We start from the raw sequence: 18,849 nt of genomic DNA, 5'->3' as shown, positions 1-18,849 counted from the left end.
CTCCTTCCTTACCCCTCTATGCTTGGGCTGGGACTGGCATTGCAGGGGACACAGGGAGGGTGGTTTGGGGCACATGGGGGGCTCAGGGGACTCAGAGGGATGGTTTGATGTACGTGTGGGATGGTTTGGGGCAGACCTGGGATGGTTTGGGGTGCACAGGAGTGGTTTGAGGCACACAGGGATGGTTTGGGATGGTTTGGGATGGTTTGGGGCACAGAGGGATGGTTTGGGGTACATGGGATGGTTTAGGGCACACTCCAGGCCCATCCCAGTGCCGGAGAGGAACTCTTTCCCCTCCCCCTGCCAGCCCGGGGGCGGTGGGAGCGGCGCTGGCGGATAATTGCTCTCCCTGGGGATTTTGTCTCCCAAACAACCCCCGAATGTCACTCAGCGCCGGAGTGATGCCTGTCAGCCCCGCTCATTGTTTATCAGCGTCATGTTCCCACCTCCGGCCCTGCTCCCGCCCACCCTCTGTGCTGGAGCGGGAAGGAGCTCCGGGATTGAGCTCCGGGATTGAGCTCCGGGAAGGAGCTCCGGGATTGAGCTCCGGGAAGGAGCTCCAGAAATGCTCTCCACGCTCCCGGCTGAGCTCGTCCTGCTCCACTCCTGCTGCCCTGGGAGCTTTCGTGGGCTCAGCCTGGCTTTGAGCAGCTGGAAAACCCCACGGGATGCCTCTGTGGAGGTGTTTCTCCCGAGGAGTAACGGGGCTGGATCCTGATGGAGAGCTCCTGGAGCTCCCCGGGAATTCTGGGCTTCCCTCCGACTCACGGCACTTCCTTCCCCACAGCCCTGGGGCTTCCCGGCCCGGGAATTCCTGCGGAAGAAGCTGATTGGGAAGGAGGTTTGCTTCACCGTGGAGTACAAGACCCCGCAGGGCCGGGAGTATGGCATGGTGTACCTGGGAAAAGGTGGGTCTGGGGTGGTTTATCTGGGAAAAGGTGGGCCTGGGGTGGTTTATCTGGGAAAAGGTGGGTCCAGGGGGCCCTGAGGGAGGTTTGGGGTGGGTTGGCTGTGCTGTCAGCAGGAGGATGCATGCCTGCTTTCCCATGGATTTCCCATGGCTTTCCCATGGCTTTCCCATCACTTTCCTGTGGTTTTCCCATGGCTTTCCCATCGCCCCCCAGCTTTTGGAAGGAATTGGGGATGTCCTCTCCAGCCTCCCTCATTTCCACGGCTCCAGCCCTGCTCTCTCTGCTCCAGGGGCTTTCCTGGGCTCATCCTGGAATGTCCTAAGCACAAATCCAGCTGGGAAACCACCCTTGGAGGGGCTGGAGAGGGGGGTGGATGTGCTGGGATGCGCTGTGTGCAGCGGAAGGATTCATTCCCACTTTTCCATCAATCCCAGTGCTGATCCCAAAGCACATGAACACAGCACCAGGGGAATTCCCACAGCTTTCCCTTTGCCATCCTTTTCGTTGGGACAAATCTCCTACTTGTCCGTGGCTGTGATCCCAAAAGGAAGTGGCTTCCCTGAAGGAATCCACCCTGAGGATTCTGGCTGGGTTTTGGGGCTCTCCCTCCCCCTGACCCCTGCCAGCTTTGCTCCTGCCCAGAATTCCCAGGATTCATGGGATGGGATCTCAGCAGGGAGTTTCCTGGGAAGCTCACAGATCCCAGAGCCTCTCTGCAGGGAGATGCTCTGAGTGCCTCCCGTGTTCCATGTGGATCCAGGACAGCCTATCCGTGGGATTTTTGGGATACCCACGGGATGTGGCTGGGTTTGCTCTCTTTCTGTGAATATTTGAGAATTTTTTGGAATTTTTGGTTCAGGAATTTTTGGGAAAATCCTGAAAAATTGGGGGAGGAAGATCCAGGAATTTTGGGGGAAAATCCTGAAAAAATGGCAATTTTTTTAATTTCTGGGGTTTTTTTGGGAATTTTTGTGCTTCTTGTGTGAATTTTTGTGAGTTTTTTTGAATTCTGGGGGAAAATCCTGGAAAATTGGGGAAAATCCATGAATTTGGGGGAAAAATCCTGGAAAATGTGGGAGAATTTTAAATTATTTGGTGTTTTTGGGAGAATTTTTATGTGAATTTTTTTGAATTTTGAGGAAAATTTTGGGAAGATTTTGGGAAAAGCCCAGAAAATACAGCTCCCCAGCACTGCTGTGGAGTGGGAAGGAAGGAAGGACCAGGCACAGGAAAGGGGCTGGGAAGGAACTGGGGGGCTGCTGAATTTTGGGAGAAGTCCCTAGGGAGCCACTGGGGGGGTCAGGGACCCTCAGCCCCACATCCCTGTGGATTTGGTTGTTTTCCATGTGGGAATGGGCTGGAGAGGGGGAGCAGCTGCTGTGACCAGCAGCATTCCTGGTCTCCAGGTGTGCTCCCTGCGCCCCTCGGAGTCTCTCCTGGCATTCCCGTGGTGCCAGTGGGCAGGGAATGCAGCTGGGAAGGGTTTGGGGTTGGCTCCTGCTCCCGGTGCTGTCCCCATCCCTGCTCCAGCCCGGCCTGGAACAGCGTGGGAGGGAGAAATGAGGCAGAAAATGTTTCCTGATGAAGTTTGTCAGGGTTTTAAGCGCCGTTGATGTGGGAATGCTGGGACAGATTCCCTGCGGCAGCTCTGGGATGGGGAGGATGGAGGGTGGGGAGCTCTGCAGAGGGATGGGGACAGGCTGGATCTGTGGCCAGTGGGGTGAGGGACAAGCAGGCCAAGTGCCAGGTGCTGCCCTGGGGTCACCCCAAGGGCCTGGAGCGCTCCAGGCTGGGGCAGAGGGGCTGGGAAAGCTGGGAAAGGGGCTGGGAATGCTGTGCCAGCAGCTGGCCATGAGCCCAGGGGTGCCCGGGGGGGCAGGAGGCCGATGGCCCCTGGGCTGTGCCAGCCCTGGTGTCACACAGCCCCAGAGCAGGGACTGTCCCCTGTGCTGGCCCTGCTGAGGGACCCCTGGAATCCTGGGGCAGAATTTCCTCCTGGAAAGGGAGGTCAGGCCTTGGCAGGAGCTGCCCAGGGAGGCCAGGCTGGGGGCAGTGGTGTCCCCAGGGGAGCTTGGGATGGTGCTCTGTGGTTGTTCCAGCACTGCTTACCTGGGATTGCTGGGAATGTTGGGATCACTGGGAATGTTGGGATCACAGGGATCCCTGGGAATGCTGCCTATTTCCATGTCCCTCCAGACCCCCCACTCCTCTCACCCTGCCCCTCCTCTCCTCTCCCCACAGACACCAGTGGTGAGAACATCGCTGAGTCCCTGGTGGCCGAAGGTTTGGCTTCCCGGCGGGAAGGGATCCGAGCCAACAAGTACGTGCTCAGCTCCTGTCCCGATCCTGATCCTAATCCTGATCCTGATCCCGATCCAGGGCTGGTGCTCTGGGCATGGAGCTGTTCAATCCTGCTGCTCCTCTGCCCCCGAGGTGCCCACATTCCACAGGCATCCTCAGAGTGTCCTGTGGGCTTTGGGTTTGGAATGGCAGCGGCTGGGTAGGGACTGGAATCTCCTTTCCCAGGATGCTGGAGCACCAGAGCTGTGTCTGTGGGACTCTGTGTCTGTGGGCAGGGACTCTGCTGGAGTCTGTAAAGTCACACCTGGAGTGGAGCCACCTGCATTCCCATGGGAGAGGAGGTGTCAGGGACATTCCTGGTGCTGGATGTGGCTCTTGATCCCTGTGCCAGCAGAGCTGAGGCTTTTCCTGGGCTCTGTCACCTCCTGGGGCTGTGCAGAGCTGCATTCCTGGGACAGGGATCCATTCCAGAGGCACAGGACAGTTCCAGGGCAGAGTCAGCCTCATTTGTAGAATCATGGAATCCTGGAATGGTTGGGTGGGAAGGGACCTCAGAGCCCATCCAGTGCCACCCCTGCCATGGCAGGAATACCTTGCTCTAAACCCCAGTGTCCAACCAGGGATGCAGGGGCAGCCAGAGCTGCTCTGGGAATCCTTTTCAGTATCCCTGGATTTGTTGTGGCAGGGCTGGTGCCAGCTCTGGGGGGGATCATGGTCACTTTGGTGGCTCTTTAATGGCCCTTCAGAGGCCAGGATGATCCATGGATTCTCACTGCCTGGCTTTGCCTTCCCTGCTCTCCCAAACCTGCTCTGTCCTGCTGGGAGTTGGGAACACTGCTGCCTTTCCCTCAAGGAGCACAAAAGCAGCCTCTGGAAGGCTTCCCTGGGCTCAGCCTCCCTCACCCATGGCAGGAGGCACTTCCAGCTGTTTTCCCACTGGGATGGGGTGGCAGGAGGAGCTCTGTTTGGTTCACAGCGGGGACGGGAGTGACCACAGCACCAAATCATCCCCAAAATGCCCTGGAGAGGGAGATTCCTGGGATGCAGGCGGCAGGAGCCTCACTCCCTGCTGTCCCTCAGCCCCGAGCAGAGCCGGCTGGCGGAGCTGGAGGAGCAGGCCAGGAGTGCCAGGAAGGGCATGTGGAGCGAGGGCTCTGGAGCTCACACCATCCGGGACCTCAAGTACACCCTGGAGAACCCGCGGCACTTTGTGGACTCCCTGCACCAGAAGCCTGTCAATGGTGAGGGGACAATGCGGTGTCCCCATGTCTCCATATCCCCGTGTCCTCTTGTCCCCCATATTCCCATGTCCCCTTGTCCCCATATCCCCATGTGCTCGTGTCTCCATATTCCCATGTCCCCATGTCTCCATATTCTTGTGTCCCAATGTCCCCATATCTCCATGTCCCCATGTCTCCACATCCCTGTGTCCCCACATCCCCATGTCCTGTTCCCGGTGCATTCCCGGCCCGGCAGGATGAGCTCTGCTGTCTCTCCTCAGCCATCATCGAGCACGTGCGGGATGGCAGTGTGGTGAGAGCTCTGCTGCTGCCCGACTACTACCTGGTCACCGTCATGCTCTCAGGCATCAAGGTGAGCTCAATTCCATGGCTCAATTCCATGGCCAAATTCCTTTGGCACTTGGCACCGGTGCTCCTTGTCCAACCTCCTTGGCATGTGCTGCTCTCCGGGTCCTGGAGAAGGGAGGGATGGAGGGACACCTCTGTCACCCGAGGGACACCTGTCACCTGCTGGAGCTGCAGTCCCAGGCTGGGAGGAGCCTGAGGTGTCACCGGGGGCTGGGGGCAGGTTGGGTTGGGTGGGGCTGTTGGACACCCTGGGCAGGACTGTGGTGGGAATTCATGGAATCCCAGGATTCCTGAGGCTGGAAAAGCCCTGCCAGCCCATGGAGTCCATGCTGTGCCCAATGCCCAGCTTGTCCCCAGCCCAGAGCACTGAGTGCCACAGTCAGGAATTCCTTGGACACCTCCAGGGATGGGAATTCCAAACCTCCCTGAGCATCCCCTGCCAAGGCCCAACCACCCTTTCCATGCAGGAATTCCTCCTGATGTCCAAGCTCATGGAATCACAGACTTGTTTTGGTGGGAAGGGATCTCAGAGCTCATCCAGTGCCACCCCTGCCCTGGCAGGGACATCTTCCACTGTCCCAGGCTGCTCCAAGCCCCAATGTCCAGCCTGGCCTTGGACACTGCCAGGGATCCAGGGGCAGCCACAGCTGCTCTGGGAATTCCAGCCCAGCCAGGAATTCCTAATTCCCAAGATCCCATCCATCCCTGCCCTCTGGCACTGGGAAGCCATTCCCTGTGTCCTGTCCCTCCATGCCTTGTCCCCAGTCCCTCTGCAGCTCTTCTGGAGCTACTTCAGGCCCTGGCAGGAGCTCTGAGCTCTCCCTGGATCCTTCCCTTCTCCAGGGGAACATTCCTAGCTCTCCCAGCCTGGCTCCAGCCTGGCTCCAGCAGCTCCATGGTCTCCTCTGGACTCTCCATCAGCTCCATATCCTTATCCAGGGGTTCCCAGAGCTGGAGTTGATCCCTGTGTTCCAGGCACTGTTTTCTGGGGCAGTTGAAAGGCTCTGTCCTTACACAAATTCCTGATTTCAGCCCCCAAAATACCCCAGAACTGGGAAATGGGGGCAGCCTCCTCCCCGGGGGGGTTTCCCACCCTGTTCCCAAGTTTTCCATGCTCTGACTGTCCCCGTGTCCTGCAGTGTCCCACGTTCAAGCGCGAGGCTGACACCGAGGTCCCGGAGCCGTTCGCGGCCGAAGCCAAGTTTTTCACGGAGTCGCGGCTGCTCCAGAGGGATGTGCAGATTGTCCTGGAGAGCTGCCACAACCAGAACATCCTGGGCACCATCCTGCACCCGGCAAGTGGCCATGGGGCACGGGCAGGGCCTGGGGGGCACTGGGGATGCTCACGGGGGTCACAAGGTGCTCCCAGTGGGGGAACTGGGAGTTGTGGTGGATCTGGGGGATCCTGGTCTGTGTGAGGAGAGCAGAGCCTGGGGATGTCCTTGGGATCCATGGGCTCTCTCCTGGTGGATTTGGGAGATCCATGTGAGGAGGGCAGAGCCTGGGGGTGTCCCTGGGGTGTCTCCTGTAGCTCTGGGAGCTCATGGGACATCAGAGGGCTGTGTGAGTCCCCAGAACCCTCAGGGCTCCTGGGGGACCCTGCTGAGCTTGGCCCATGTCCCTTTTTTCCCAGAACGGGAACATCACGGAGCTGCTGCTGAAGGAGGGCTTTGCCCGCTGTGTGGATTGGTCCATCGCCGTCTACACCCGCGGCGCCGACAAACTGCGCGCGGCCGAGAGGTGGGGTTGGGGTTGGGGTTGGGATGGGGTTGGGGTCGGAGTCGGGGTCGGGGTTGGGGTTGGGGTTGGGGTTGGGGTTGGGATGGGGATCGCTCTGCTCCCGCTGATCCCACAGCTCCCAGCTGCATCCATGCAGTGTCCAGAGTGACTCCAGCCCCCTCCCAGCCCTGTGTGGCTCATCGTGGGTGGGATTGATGGGATCTCACCTCCATCTCTCCCTGGGACTTTCCTGGGAATGTCCCCCCGGCACGCCCAGGTGTCCCAGCCCCGGTGTCCCACTGTCCCCACCCTGGCAGGTTTGCCAAGGAGCGCAAGCTGAGGATCTGGAGGGATTACGTGGCTCCCACAGCAAACCTGGATCAGAAGGACAAACAGTTCGTGGCCAAGGTGAGCAGGGCTGGGAATGGGACAGGTGGGACTGGGAAGGGACAGGTGGGGACAGAGGGCAGAGGACAGTGTGCCCAGCTCCTGATCTGGCCTCTCCATGGGTTCAGACAACCCCCAGAGGGATTTCCTTTGGATCCCAGCTGTGGATCCTGTTGCAAAACCACCCAGGCGCTCACCGGGATCACCAGTAGGGCTGGAGTGGGAAGAGGGGCCAGGAGGAGGGAAGCAGTGGCCAGGGAAGGGGCTGTGGTTTATGGGAATGCACTGGGGCTGTCCTGGCACCTTGCTCTGCTCATCTGGGGGTCACAGGGATGGTCTTGCATCTGGATCAATTCCCAATGCTCCCAGGTGCTTGGCTGCCCCATGGATTGATTCCCAGTGATGTTCCCAGGGAATTAGTTCCCCCATGGATTGATTCCCAAGGTCAGAGGTGCTGCTGAGGCAGGAGCTGAGCCCTGCTCCCGGTGGGTGCTGCTGTGGGGCTCTGTGGGGAGCAGAGCTGTTCCCTGCCCACATTCCCTGTCCGTGGATGCTGTGGGAATCCCTGCCGCGGCACCATCCGGGGGCACAGCCGGAGCGGGAGGGAGGTGCAGCTGTGTGGGATGATCCTGGTGGGATCCCTGGGATCAGCCCCGCTAGATGGAGCTGCCGCCTCGCCCAGCGCCGGAGCTGCTGAATTCCCGGGGAATGGGCAGCAGCCGCATTTCTTGGAAAGTCGTCCTGGTCCTGTGCAGGGTCGGACCTTGTCCTGGAGTGTCCTTCCAGCTTGTCCAGTCCTGCTGGGATTGTCCTGGACATTGCCCGGGTGCTCCTGGGGAAATGCGGGAATGGGATTGAGCGTGGAGCTGCTGGGGAAACGCAGGAATGGGATCTCAATCCTGGCAGCTCCTGCGGGGCTCCCGGATGCAGGGATTGAAGGGAGCAGCGATGGAAAAGCTCTGCAGCTGCCGGGCAGGGACAGCCAGGAGCTCCTGCAGCTGCTGCAGCCTCATCCATGTGGAGCTGATCCCTGTGGTGCTGTCGGCTCGTGGCCGGTGGGATGAGGCTGGGAATGGCTCTGTGTTTGCTCTGGTGGCTCGGATGAGGCTGGGACAGGAGCAGAGCTCCCCAAAACCAGGCAGGGTTTGCTGGGCATTCCTGGTGGGAGCAGTGCAGAATTGAGAGCCCATCCCTCGGGCTAAGGACGTGGCTGTCCCCTCCCCGTGGTGGTGACAAATGGCACCTGGGCAGGTGTCCCGTGGGCACAGCAGGGCCATGTGCCGGCGCTGGAACGCTGGGAAGTGCTGCTGGCAGCGGCTGCCGCCAGAGCTGTGCCAGGAGCTGTGCCAGGAGCTGTGCCAGGAGCTGTGCCAGGGCCGTCAGTCACGCTCTGCTCAGCTGCTGGAGGGAGGGGGCGGCTGGATGCTCCCGGCGCTTCCAAAATGCCGTGATTTTGTGGGATGGCAGCAGGCGGGGCTCACTCCAAGCCCCAGAAAGGGGTGTCCAGTGTGGCTTTGGGATCAGCGGCATCTCCACCCCATGGAGAAGCATCCCAGGAGCAGTGGGGATCCAGCATTCCCCTGGGAATGGAGGGATTGACCCCCTTGGGTGGGGGGCAGAGTTTGCAGGATTTCCCCCAGTTCCTGGCTCTGCAGGGTCTCTCCAGGCTGGGAGCTCTCCCAGTTCTGCTCCGGCATGTCCAGATTCCCTGGGAGCCCCCCAAGGCAGTGAGCACCATGCCCTGATTTTTGGGGAGGAGACACGGAATTCCTCCCCCTTTTGGGTCGATCCTGCTCTTTGCACAGAGCTCTGGAATTCGGCCTTTGGCAGCCGCACCCCCCCTGCATTTCAGTGTCAATTCGGGGGCTTTTTTTATTCCCCCCGTTGCCCAGAATCGTAAGTGACAGGGAAAATCAGGACAAATGCCCACACGGCCGCAGTGGCAGTGCCGATCCCCAGCCGGGCACGTGTCCGGCCTCCCCGGGGCTTTGTCCTGCCGGCGTTGGGCACGGAGCGGGTGGGCAGCGATGGCTCCGGTGCTGGAGACGCCTCCGTGCTGCACTCGGGGCTCGTTGGCAGCGGCAGAGCTGACGCAGGAGCTGCCGGAGGGGCTGCGAGGGGAGGGGGAGGAGGAGGAGGAGGAGGAGGAGGAAGATCCCAACCTGCCTTTGCACCGCCGATCAACCGCGGCAAATGGGCTCCGGCTCGTTTTGGCTGCGGCTGCCGGGAGCGCGGGGCTGGGCTGGGCTGGGCAGCAGGGCAGGCTTGGCCTCGATTGTGGCTTTGGTGCCTGCGAAGAGCTGGGAGAGGAGCAGAGGAATGGAAACGGTGAAGGGGCTGGAGGCTCTCTCCCGAAATCCCTACGTCAGCTGGGCTGGGAGCAGCGGGATTTGGGACACGCTGCGGAGCTGTGCGTTAGGCTGGGAGCCATGCTCTGCGTCAGCCCTTTCCCGGCCCCGGGCAGCATCGACCCCTCGGGCTCCGGGGGCTCCCTGGGCCTCGTCCCGGCTCTGCTTCCCATCCTGCCGCTGGATGGGGCTGAGCCTGCCCAGCTCCTTTGATCTGGGTTTTTATTCCCTTTGTGGAGCTCTGGTCATGGCTACATCATCCCAGAGCTCAGTGGGATGTGCCAGAGCTGAGCCAGGGAGCTGAGCCGAGTGCCAGACTCTGCCAAAGCCCCTCTAAAGAACATTTTTGGGATGGGGGACACTCGACCCTCTCGTGGTGCTGGGCTCTGGCTCCCCAAGTGCCACTGTCCCTGTTAGGGTGCAGGAGGTCACCCCGGGCTGGGGGTGCTCCCTGTGCAGCCCAGGAGTGGATGCTGTTCTGGGAGCACAGCAGGCAGGAGCCTTGGGAGCTGGGACATGTCCCCACAGTCCCCAGGCACCGGGGTCTGTGTCCCCCCAGCTGCCAGGGAAACCATCCCTAAAGGTTGGGTCCCTGTCATCTCAGTGTCACATCCCAGCACCCAGTGTCACATCCCAGCACCTCAGTGTCACATCCCAGCACCCGATGTCACATCCCAGCACCCCGATGTCACCAGAGCACAGCCGAGTGGCTGCCCTGTGTCTCTCCGTGGCTGTTCCCATGGAATGGGATCAGCATTTGGAATCAGCTGTGCCTTTAGGGCACATGCAGGGTTTGTGGGGTCTGGTGCTGCTGCCAGACCCTTGGGAAGGGTGGAATTCCCAGTCCTTAGAGGAAGAGCTGCTTCCCTCTTCCTCCTCCCCTTCCTCCTCCTCCTCGGGCTGGAGCAGCTGGGCTGATCCTGGCTCCAGGTCTGTGCCGACCCTGCCGTGGGAATGCCAGACTGGGGAGTTTCATGTCCTGAACTGGTTCCAGTTCTGTCCTGTGTGCCCCCAGTGCTGGGGACAAGCAAAGCCTGGAGTGCAAAATTATAAAATTGTTGGGATCAGCTCTTGCAGTGAGGGAAAAAATCCTCCCTGATCAACGCAGTCAGGGCAGGACTGGGAGCTCTGTGCCCTGGGAGAGGGGATGGGTGGGAGTGCCCAGCCTGGCCAGGGCCACGGGGACATTCCCGGGGCCATGGGAACATTCCCGGGGCCACAGGGACATTCTTGGGGCCACAGGGACATTCCCGGCCTGCCCTCCTTGCTCCCAGCCCGGGGGACTCGGGAAGCAGCAGCCGGAGCATGCTGGCTCTGCAAGAAACAGCTGCAGAGGTTTAAAAAAATAATCCTTCAATCCCTTTATCAAAGGGCCTCTCGCAGGCAGGAGCAGCCACAATAAATATTGGATAAGGGAAGTGGACGCGGCAGGCTGGGAACATGGCAGGAGACAAATGGCCCAGCCTGGGGTGGTGCTGTCACCGTGTCACCCCCGTGCCCCCTGCCACAGGGGAGGGGTGGCACCTCCTGCCCTCCCTGTGGCTCCTGCAGGAGCAGGGAGTGAGTGGCCAGGGAGGGTTGGCACCTGGGGGTCCCCATCATGCCACCCTGCTCTGTCCTGCCTGGGACTGGCCTGGGACTGGCATCCCTTGGGAGCTCTGGCTCCAGGTGCATTGTCCTGCTGTGTTCCATGTCCTGCTATGTCCCTTGTCCTGCTGTGTCCCTTGTCCTGCTGTGTTCCATGTCCTCCAGCATCCCATGTCCTGCAGGAACCCTTTGCAGCTGGGTCAGGACCTTGCAGAGACCCTGGGGTTCCCTCTTGGCTCCTGCTGCCACCCTGCTGTGTCCTGCCTGGGAGACACAATGTCCCTGCTCTGGGTGCTGTGTCCTGCTGCATCCCGTGTCCTGCTGCATTCCGTGTCCTATATCCCATGTCCTGCTGCATGTCCTGCTGCATCCCGTGTCCTGCTGCATCCCGTGTCCTAAATCCTGTGTCCTGCTGCATCCTGTATCCTCCAGCATCCTCTGTCCTACATCCTGTATGCTGCTGCATCCTGTCCTGCTGCTTCCCTCTCCTGCTGCCTCCCATATCTTACATCCATGTCTTGCTACATCCATGTCCTGCTGCCTCCTGTATCCTACATCCATGTCCTGCTACATCCATTTCCTCCTGCCTCCCGTGTCCTGCATCCTGCTCACAGCCGGCTCATCCCGGCGCAGGGTCCCGTGGGTTCGTCCTGCCGGGAAGGGACGCTGGGGGCCGGAGGGGCATGGCCAGTCCCCACCGCTGCTCCCGCACGGATCCGGGCCGTGCCGGAGGCCGGAGCGCCGGGAGCTGCTGGAGGCCGGAGCTGCCGGCCGGCTGCTGCCTCCTGCCAGGGAGCAAATGAGATGTGACCGCGGCTCCCGCGGCTCCCGGGGAAGCGTGTGCTGGATGTGTAATGGAGCGCGGGATCTGCCCCCGGAGCTGACCTGCAGCGGCCCTGGCTGCGGCAGCTCCTCTTCACATCCCGCTTTTCCCGAGTCTTGGGCGGCAGGAAGGAGAGAGGCTGCTCCCTCCTCGCCCCTGGATGCCCTGGAGCGTGAGATTGGATTACTCCACTTGGCAGGCGCACGGCTTTGGGCTGCTCCTGCCGAGGAAAAATGCAGGAGCTGGGAGAGGCCGGGGCAGTGCGCTGGGACACTCCCGAGGGCTTCACCGTGCCCTGGCCACCCTCGGTGTCTGCTCGGATCTGAATTCCTTAAATCCTGCTCTCCCTTTGGCCGAGTGTGCTGGGAGGGGCAGAAGGGGCTGTAGTGGGGTCAGCTGCTGCCTCCCTCCGAGGCTCCGGGGATGTTTGGGATTGGGATCATCGGGGATAAGCAGTGATGGGAGCCTTGTGCCCTGGGGAAACTGGGATGTGCTGGGAGCACACAGGGGAAGGTCCTTGTCCTGACAGTGGGAATATCCAGGGTTTGTGCTGCTCTGCTGGCTCCACTCGGCTGGCATGGAGAATTGGGAATGTTAAACCAGTGTGTCCTGAGCCCCACTGGGATCCTCAGCCTCCTCCGCGTGGAGCCAGGCTGGGAAGGTCAGGTTGGACATTGGGGCTTGGAGCAGCCTGGGACCGTGGGAGGTGTCCCTGCCATGGCAGGGGTGGCACTGGATGGGCTCTGAGGTCCTTCCCACCCAAACCATTCCATGACTTTATGATTCCTGTAGTTTGCTCCCACCATGGGCTGTCCTTGCTCCCTCCTGCACAATCATCATCCCCTGTCCAGTATCCAAACTGGTGCTTCCATCCTCTCAGGAATTGCCTCTGGAATGAAACCCGTGGGGTGAGCCCTGGCACAAGACACGCATGGCTGGTGATGCCCTGCTGTGCCACATGTCCCCAGAGTCACCATCCCAGGAGCCACATTTCCCTGGGAACACCCGGGATGGGGCTGGAGCCACTTGCTGTGCTGGGGGTGGCAGTCGGGGTGGCAGAGTCGGTGGCAGGGTGGCACCTGGCCCTGGCTGTGCTCGCTGTTCCCACACTCAGCGCTGTCTCTGTCCCCAGGTGATGCAGGTGCTCAACGCCGACGCCATCGTGGTGAAGCTCAACTCTGGGGACCACAAAACCATCCACCTGTCCAGCATCCGGCCACCGCGGCTCGAGGGGGACAGCGCCCAGGTGACACTGCGGGGATGGGACGGGGTGGGGGACAATGTCTGAGGGACACTGTGGGGATGGGATGAGCGGGGACAGCACGGGGATGGGAAGGGGACAGGCAGAGGGCCAGGCTTGGCTCTGTGTGAAGTCTCGTCCCCATGGGGCTCCTGCTCTCTCTGGGATGACCAAACCCCCCATTCCCTTCCTGTGGGAGCTCCATCCCGTGGGATGCAGGAGGCCTGGGAAGGGCTGGAATTGTGCCTGGTGGCTGCAGGGAGATGGATCAGTCCCTCTCTTCTTGCCTCTGTTTCCCCTCTGTTCCGTGGGCTCTCCCAGCCCGTGGGGTGTGGGATATTCCTTAGGGATGTGCTGTCCCTGTGCCCTTGTGCCCTCATCCCTGGAGTGAGCACAGGAGGCTGCAGAGCTGCTGGAGATGATTCCAAACATATGAATCCTTTGGTTTTCCTTCCCCCTGTGCTGTATTGTTCCCCCCGGGCATCTCCCCTTGGCTGTGGGGCTGGCTGGGCTTGGGGAGAGCTCCCAATATTCAGAGGAGCATCTTCCATGTCCTCCGGCTCCAGGGGACACCGGGGCTGACTCGTGACCGGCAGCGTCAGGCTCCGATGGGCTCTTGGCGGGCGCCGGAATGTTTGGAAACCTTTGGAAAAGGCTGCATTGTTCCCGCACAGTTTGGTCCCTGCTCTGTGCGTTTGAGGCTCTCTCCCTCTGGCGCTGCTGGAGTTGGATCTGAGTGCTCGGCAGGGACATGAAAGCGCCGGGATGAGCTGGGATTGGGCGTGTGGAGCGTCCTTGACCCTGCTCAGCTCCGGAGCTCTGCCGGAAAACGGGATGTGGCTGCGATCCGCGCAGCACACGCTGAGTGCCCTTGGCCCCGCTCGGAGCTCCTGCTCTGTGCCAGGAGTTGGGATGAGGGATTGATCCCCGTGGCACATGGAGTGTCCTTGACTCACTCTGAGCTCCCCGCCGTGCTGGAAACCGGGATGAGGGATTGGTCCCTGTGTCACACAGAGGCTCCTTCATCCCACTCAGAGCTCTGGAGATGTTCTGGGAGCCGGGATGAGGGATTGATCCCACAGTCTGCATTCCTCTCAGAGCTCCAGAGCTGCTCTGGAATAAGGGATGAGGGATTGATCCCACAGAGTTTCCTTCATCCCATTTAGAGCTGCTCTGGGATGAGGGATGAGAGTTTGATCCCACAGAGTTTCCTTCATCCCGCTCAGAGCTTTGGAGCTGCTCTGGGATGAGGGATGTGGCTCCAATCCCTGTGTCCCTTACTGGGACAGTGCTGTGGCTGCAGAAGCTGAGCATTTCCCTCCGTCTCCTGGTGATCCCAGGCCATCCAGGGCCCCTCAGGGCAGGGATTTATCTCCGTGCTTTCCCTCTGTTATTCCATCCCCTCCATGGCTGGTGCGCTCAGAGCTGTGGGATCGTGGAGCTCCCAAGACCCTCAGAGGGGACATTCCTGGCACATCCCTCCTCCTCCTCCTCCTCCAGCGCCTCTGGAGATGCTGGGAAGGCTCCTGGGAAAGCTCCTGCTTGTGCACACGGTGGGGGTTGAGCTGGGATTGCTCCAAACCCACCTTTTCCAGGCTGTTTTCCCTCCCGGAGCACGGCGAGCTGGCCTGGCCGTGCCGGTGGGCGACGACTCCCGAGGTGACCCCGCGTTGCCGTGGGAACAGGAATTTGGAAATTCCTGCCTCCCCGGATGCCGCCTCGCTTTGGCCACACGGAATTATGGATAACTTCCCAGATCGGCCTCTTCCCGCTGTTCCTCTGGCATGGGCTGTGCGGGGCCGGGAGCTGCCACGAGCCGGGGGCACGGGGCACAGCCGGAGCAGCGGGAGCAGCGGGAGCAGTGGGATTTCCTTGCGGAGCGGCCGCGGTCTCCAAGGAGACTGCAGAAAGGCAGCTGCCCCCCCGCCGCGCCGCCGGATGGATCCGCTGGAAAAATCCTCCGTGGCTTCGGCGCTGCGGCCCCAGAATGCAGGCAGTGGTCAGCTTCTCCCAAATTCCCTGGGACCCCGAAATGGGATCCCGAGTCTGGGGTGTCCTTGTGGATCCCTGGCACCCTGCTGTCACATTCCAGCACTCCAATGTCATGTCCCAGCATTCCAAGGTCACATCGCAGCATTCTGATGTCACATCCCAGCATCTCAATGTCATATCCCAGCACCCCAGTGTCACATCCCAGCACCCTGACGTCACATCCCAGTGCTCCAATGTCACATCCCAGCACCCAGTGTCACATCCCAACATTGCAATGTCACATCCCAGCACTCCAATGTCACATCCCAGCATCCTGATGTCACCAGATCACAGCTGAGTGGCTGCTCTGTGTCTGTCCGTGGCTGTTCCCATGGAATGGGATCAGCATTTGGAATCAGCTGTGCCTTTAGGGCACATGCAGGGTTTGTGGGGTCTGGTGCTGCTGCCAGACCCTCGGGAAGGGTGGAATTCCCAGTCCTCAGAGGAAGAGCTGCTTCCCTCTTCCTCCTCCCCTTCCTCCTCCTCCTCGGGCTGGAGCAGCTGGGCTGATCCTGGCTCCAGGTCTGTGCCGACCCTGCCATGGGAATGCCAGACTGGGGAGTTTCATGTCCTGAACTGGTTCCAGTTCTGCCCCTCCAGGGTCTCCCTGAGGCCCTCCCAGCCTGGGATGCTCCCATTAAATCCCAATAAATCCCAGTTAATTCTCTCGGGTTTCATCCTCCCGTAGCTCTGTCATGTTTCCGTCCCTGGTGCTGCCATTAATTACCTGGCACTGCAATTAATGCTGGGTTTGCTCCTCCTCTTCCACACCAACAGTTAAAATTATGGAAAAAACATCCATGAATTCCACAAGGCCCCGAAGCTCCCCTCACTGGGGTTCAGGGTGGGAATCCCCATCCCAGCTGCCATTCCAGAGGTGGATCCAGAACTCACGGAATGTACACACCTATTTGTGTATCAAATATCAGCATGGACATCTCTCCATGGGTGTGTCCATGGAATGTTTCAGGATTTATAGAAAATATACAGGAATATGTATAATATTTATAATATTTATAATATTTTGGGCTCTGCACCCAGGGAACAGGGACAGGAGGAGAGGGAACAGCCTCAGGCTGGGCCAGGGAGGCTCAGGTTGGACATCAGCAGGAATTTCCTTGTGGAAAGGGCAGTCAGGTCTTGGAAGGGGAAATTTGGAGTGCCAGTCCCTGGAGGTGTCCAAAGAATTACTGGAGGTGGCACTCAGAGCTCTGGGCTGGGGACAAAGTGGACATTGGGCACAGCTTGGACTCAATGGGCTGGGAGGACTTTTCTAGTCTCAGGGACCCTGTGATGCATGTAAATTCTAGGAGCACTTATGTAAATAGATCTTTATATAATATAAAGTATAAAATAATATAAAATACAAAATATATAAAATATAACTTAGGGCTGATTCCAGGCTCTCCTGCAAGGCTTTTCCCCCACTGCCCCTCCGTGGGCTCTTCCCACCCTCACATTCCTGCCGGAGCAGGAGCCCTGGGATATCACAGCTCCGTCAGGAATTCCATCCCAACCTGCCGAGCGCTAATTGTTCCCACGGCTCCGGATGGAAGAGATGGGAAGTGACAGACGGAAAATGGAGTGTGATGGAATCCTGCAGCCTTTCATCTCCAGCCTTTCATCTCCCATGCCGGATGAATCCTGGGAGCCGACAGTCAGGAATGTCCCCAGCGCTCGGCTCTGTCCGGGAACATCGCGGATCGGGATGGAGATGGATCTCCCACTGCTCCAGGGGCAGCACGGGCACCGTGGGGTGTGGGAGCAGCTGGAAAACCTCACCTGGATGGTTGGAATCTTCATCAGGATGGCTGGGAACTCACCAGGATGGCTGGAAAACCTCACTGGGATGTCTGGGAAACCTCACTGGGATGGCTGGAAAACCTCACCTGGATAGTTGGAAAACTTCACTGGGATGGCTGGAAAACCTCACTGGAATGTCTGGAACACCTCACTGCAATGGCTGGAACACCTCAGTGGGAACACCCCTGGGATATGACCCCATCTGGGGCTGGGAATGTGGGATGCTCCAATCCCTGGGATGCTCCTGGTGCCTGTGGATGCAGGGAAGCCATTCCTGTGGCTGCAGCCACCAAACCTGTGGTGGGATTTGGGATCCCTCTGTTTTGGTGATGGATCCCTGCTGGAGCAATTTCCCGGTGTTGGATCCATCCAGAGGCGGAGCTGAGCTATGTCTGGCAGTTCCATGGGATGGAAGGAAGAGCCAGATCCCAGGAAAGGATCCACCTGTTGGATCCACCTGTGCCGATTCCATCTCAGAGCTTTCCTGGATCACCACCATTCCCAGAGTTTGGGATATTTCCATTCCCTTTCCAAACCACAAGCTCATTCCCTTGGCCAGCCGCATTCCAGGCTCCTGTCAGCCGCTCCGGCTGAATTTTCTGGATTTGCTGCAATTGCAGCACAAATCTGCTTCAATCCCCAATTTATCTAAATTGATCTCTTAATTGGGAATTCTCCGGAGGAGGGGGAGTCGAACACATGGATTCCTGATTCAATGGGAAAAAGCAGGGAACAAGCAGCCTGCTGCTGGTGGGCTGGGAGTGGGGAAGCTGGAATTGGGGCAGTGTCGCCTGGTCAGAGCAGGGATCTGGGGGCTCCGGGATTTGGGAGCACTGTGAGCAGGAGGAAGGAGCTGGAAGTGGGATAGAGAGTGGAGATATCCCAACTCTTATCCTGGTGGAGCTGCTGCTCCAGGACTCCACAGGCCCTGCCTGCTCAGCTGAGATAAGGCTGGCACTGGAGGTGTGGGATTTTTCCAGGGATTGTAGGGACTGTCCTGGGACACTTCCAGACGTGTTTTCCAGGGATACAAAGCTGAGGCTCTGTGGTTTTCCATGTTTCCCCTGGATGGTGGCTCATTCCTGTTCCTCTGCCCCACAGCAGCTCTGGGGAGGGATCCTGGCTGGGATTTGGGATGGAGGATCCTGGCCTGCTCCGGCCTCCAGAACAACAGGAGCCTCCCAGAGCTGCTACCAGCCCAGGCAGGGAAAAGCTGGCGGCACAGGGAAGCTGGAAATGGCTCCAGGAAGAGGGAGAACAGATGGATTTGGGCTCAGATATTTTTTTTCCCAGCTCCCAGAGGAGCTGCACGCGGGTTCCTTGGCTTTCTGCTGTGATTCCAAAGGCTGGGAGCTGCTGGATCATCCAGCCCCCGCTGCCGCCAGCCTTTGAGAGCAGGGCCCTCACAGCCAGGTATCAGCATTCCAGCTGGAATGTGGGACATTCCGGGTGCCCGTGGTGTCACATCCCCTCTTCTCCTGTGGGCAGTGCCAGGTGGGATTCCTGTCTCTGTGTCCAGCTCTCCAGCCACTCTGTGTCCTGCAGTTCCCCATGACGCCAGGGCTGCTCCCGGAGGTGCCAGGGGTGGAATGCTGGCAGGATTTTGTGTGCTGGGAATGCCGTGGTTGCTCCATGTCCCTCGTTCCCTCAGGAGGGGTGGTGGATGTGGCTGCTCCCACTCCTAATCCTGCTACATTCCAGCAGATTTCAGGGAGAGCTGTGTTTTACCCAAACCCATCGGAGTTGATGTTTCTTCAGCTCCTTTTCTGTCCCTGGCTGCTTCCCGGGATATTTCTGTGGGATTGGAAGAGCTCTGTACCAACGACCTGCCTGGAGCTCTGCCAGCCCCATCCGGCACCGCCAGAGGCAGCAAGGGCAAGGAATGACGCTGGGGCCAAGGACAGCCCAGCCCCTGGAGCTCTGGTTTTGACGCTGTTCAGGTTGGGTTTATAATCCTGCGGGAGAACTGGGAAAGGAGCTGGGAAAGATCCCATCCCACCCATTTTTAGCAATCCCAGCTGCTGCATCCCTGGAAATGAGCTGCTGCTCCCGGCTCTGAGCCACCCTGGATACCCACGGGGAGCCCGGGGTGCCGTGGGCGCCTGGTCCT

General features: G+C 59.7%; 1 protein-coding gene across 1 annotated transcript in view; it reads left to right on the top strand.

Annotated features, from left to right (window-relative positions):
• The window catches only part of SND1 (staphylococcal nuclease and tudor domain containing 1), a 68,616-nt gene that overhangs the window by 3,978 nt on the left and 45,789 nt on the right, over positions 1-18,849 (top strand). The window contains exons 3-10 of the mRNA XM_085080674.1: positions 788-908; positions 3,153-3,231; positions 4,293-4,453; positions 4,714-4,805; positions 5,941-6,096; positions 6,435-6,541; positions 6,838-6,928; positions 12,798-12,911. Coding sequence (XP_084936800.1) covers positions 788-908; positions 3,153-3,231; positions 4,293-4,453; positions 4,714-4,805; positions 5,941-6,096; positions 6,435-6,541; positions 6,838-6,928; positions 12,798-12,911 — 921 coding nt within the window. The remainder of the gene's footprint in view (positions 1-787; positions 909-3,152; positions 3,232-4,292; positions 4,454-4,713; positions 4,806-5,940; positions 6,097-6,434; positions 6,542-6,837; positions 6,929-12,797; positions 12,912-18,849) is intronic.

Source organism: Lichenostomus cassidix, chromosome 1Aa (genome assembly GCF_008360975.1).
Source record: "Lichenostomus cassidix isolate B80296 chromosome 1Aa, HeHo_3.0, whole genome shotgun sequence".
Classification (NCBI taxonomy): Eukaryota; Metazoa; Chordata; class Aves; order Passeriformes; family Meliphagidae; genus Lichenostomus; species Lichenostomus cassidix.
Note: the sequence above shows the minus strand (reverse complement) of the source record. Positions and strands in the feature narration are given on the sequence as shown.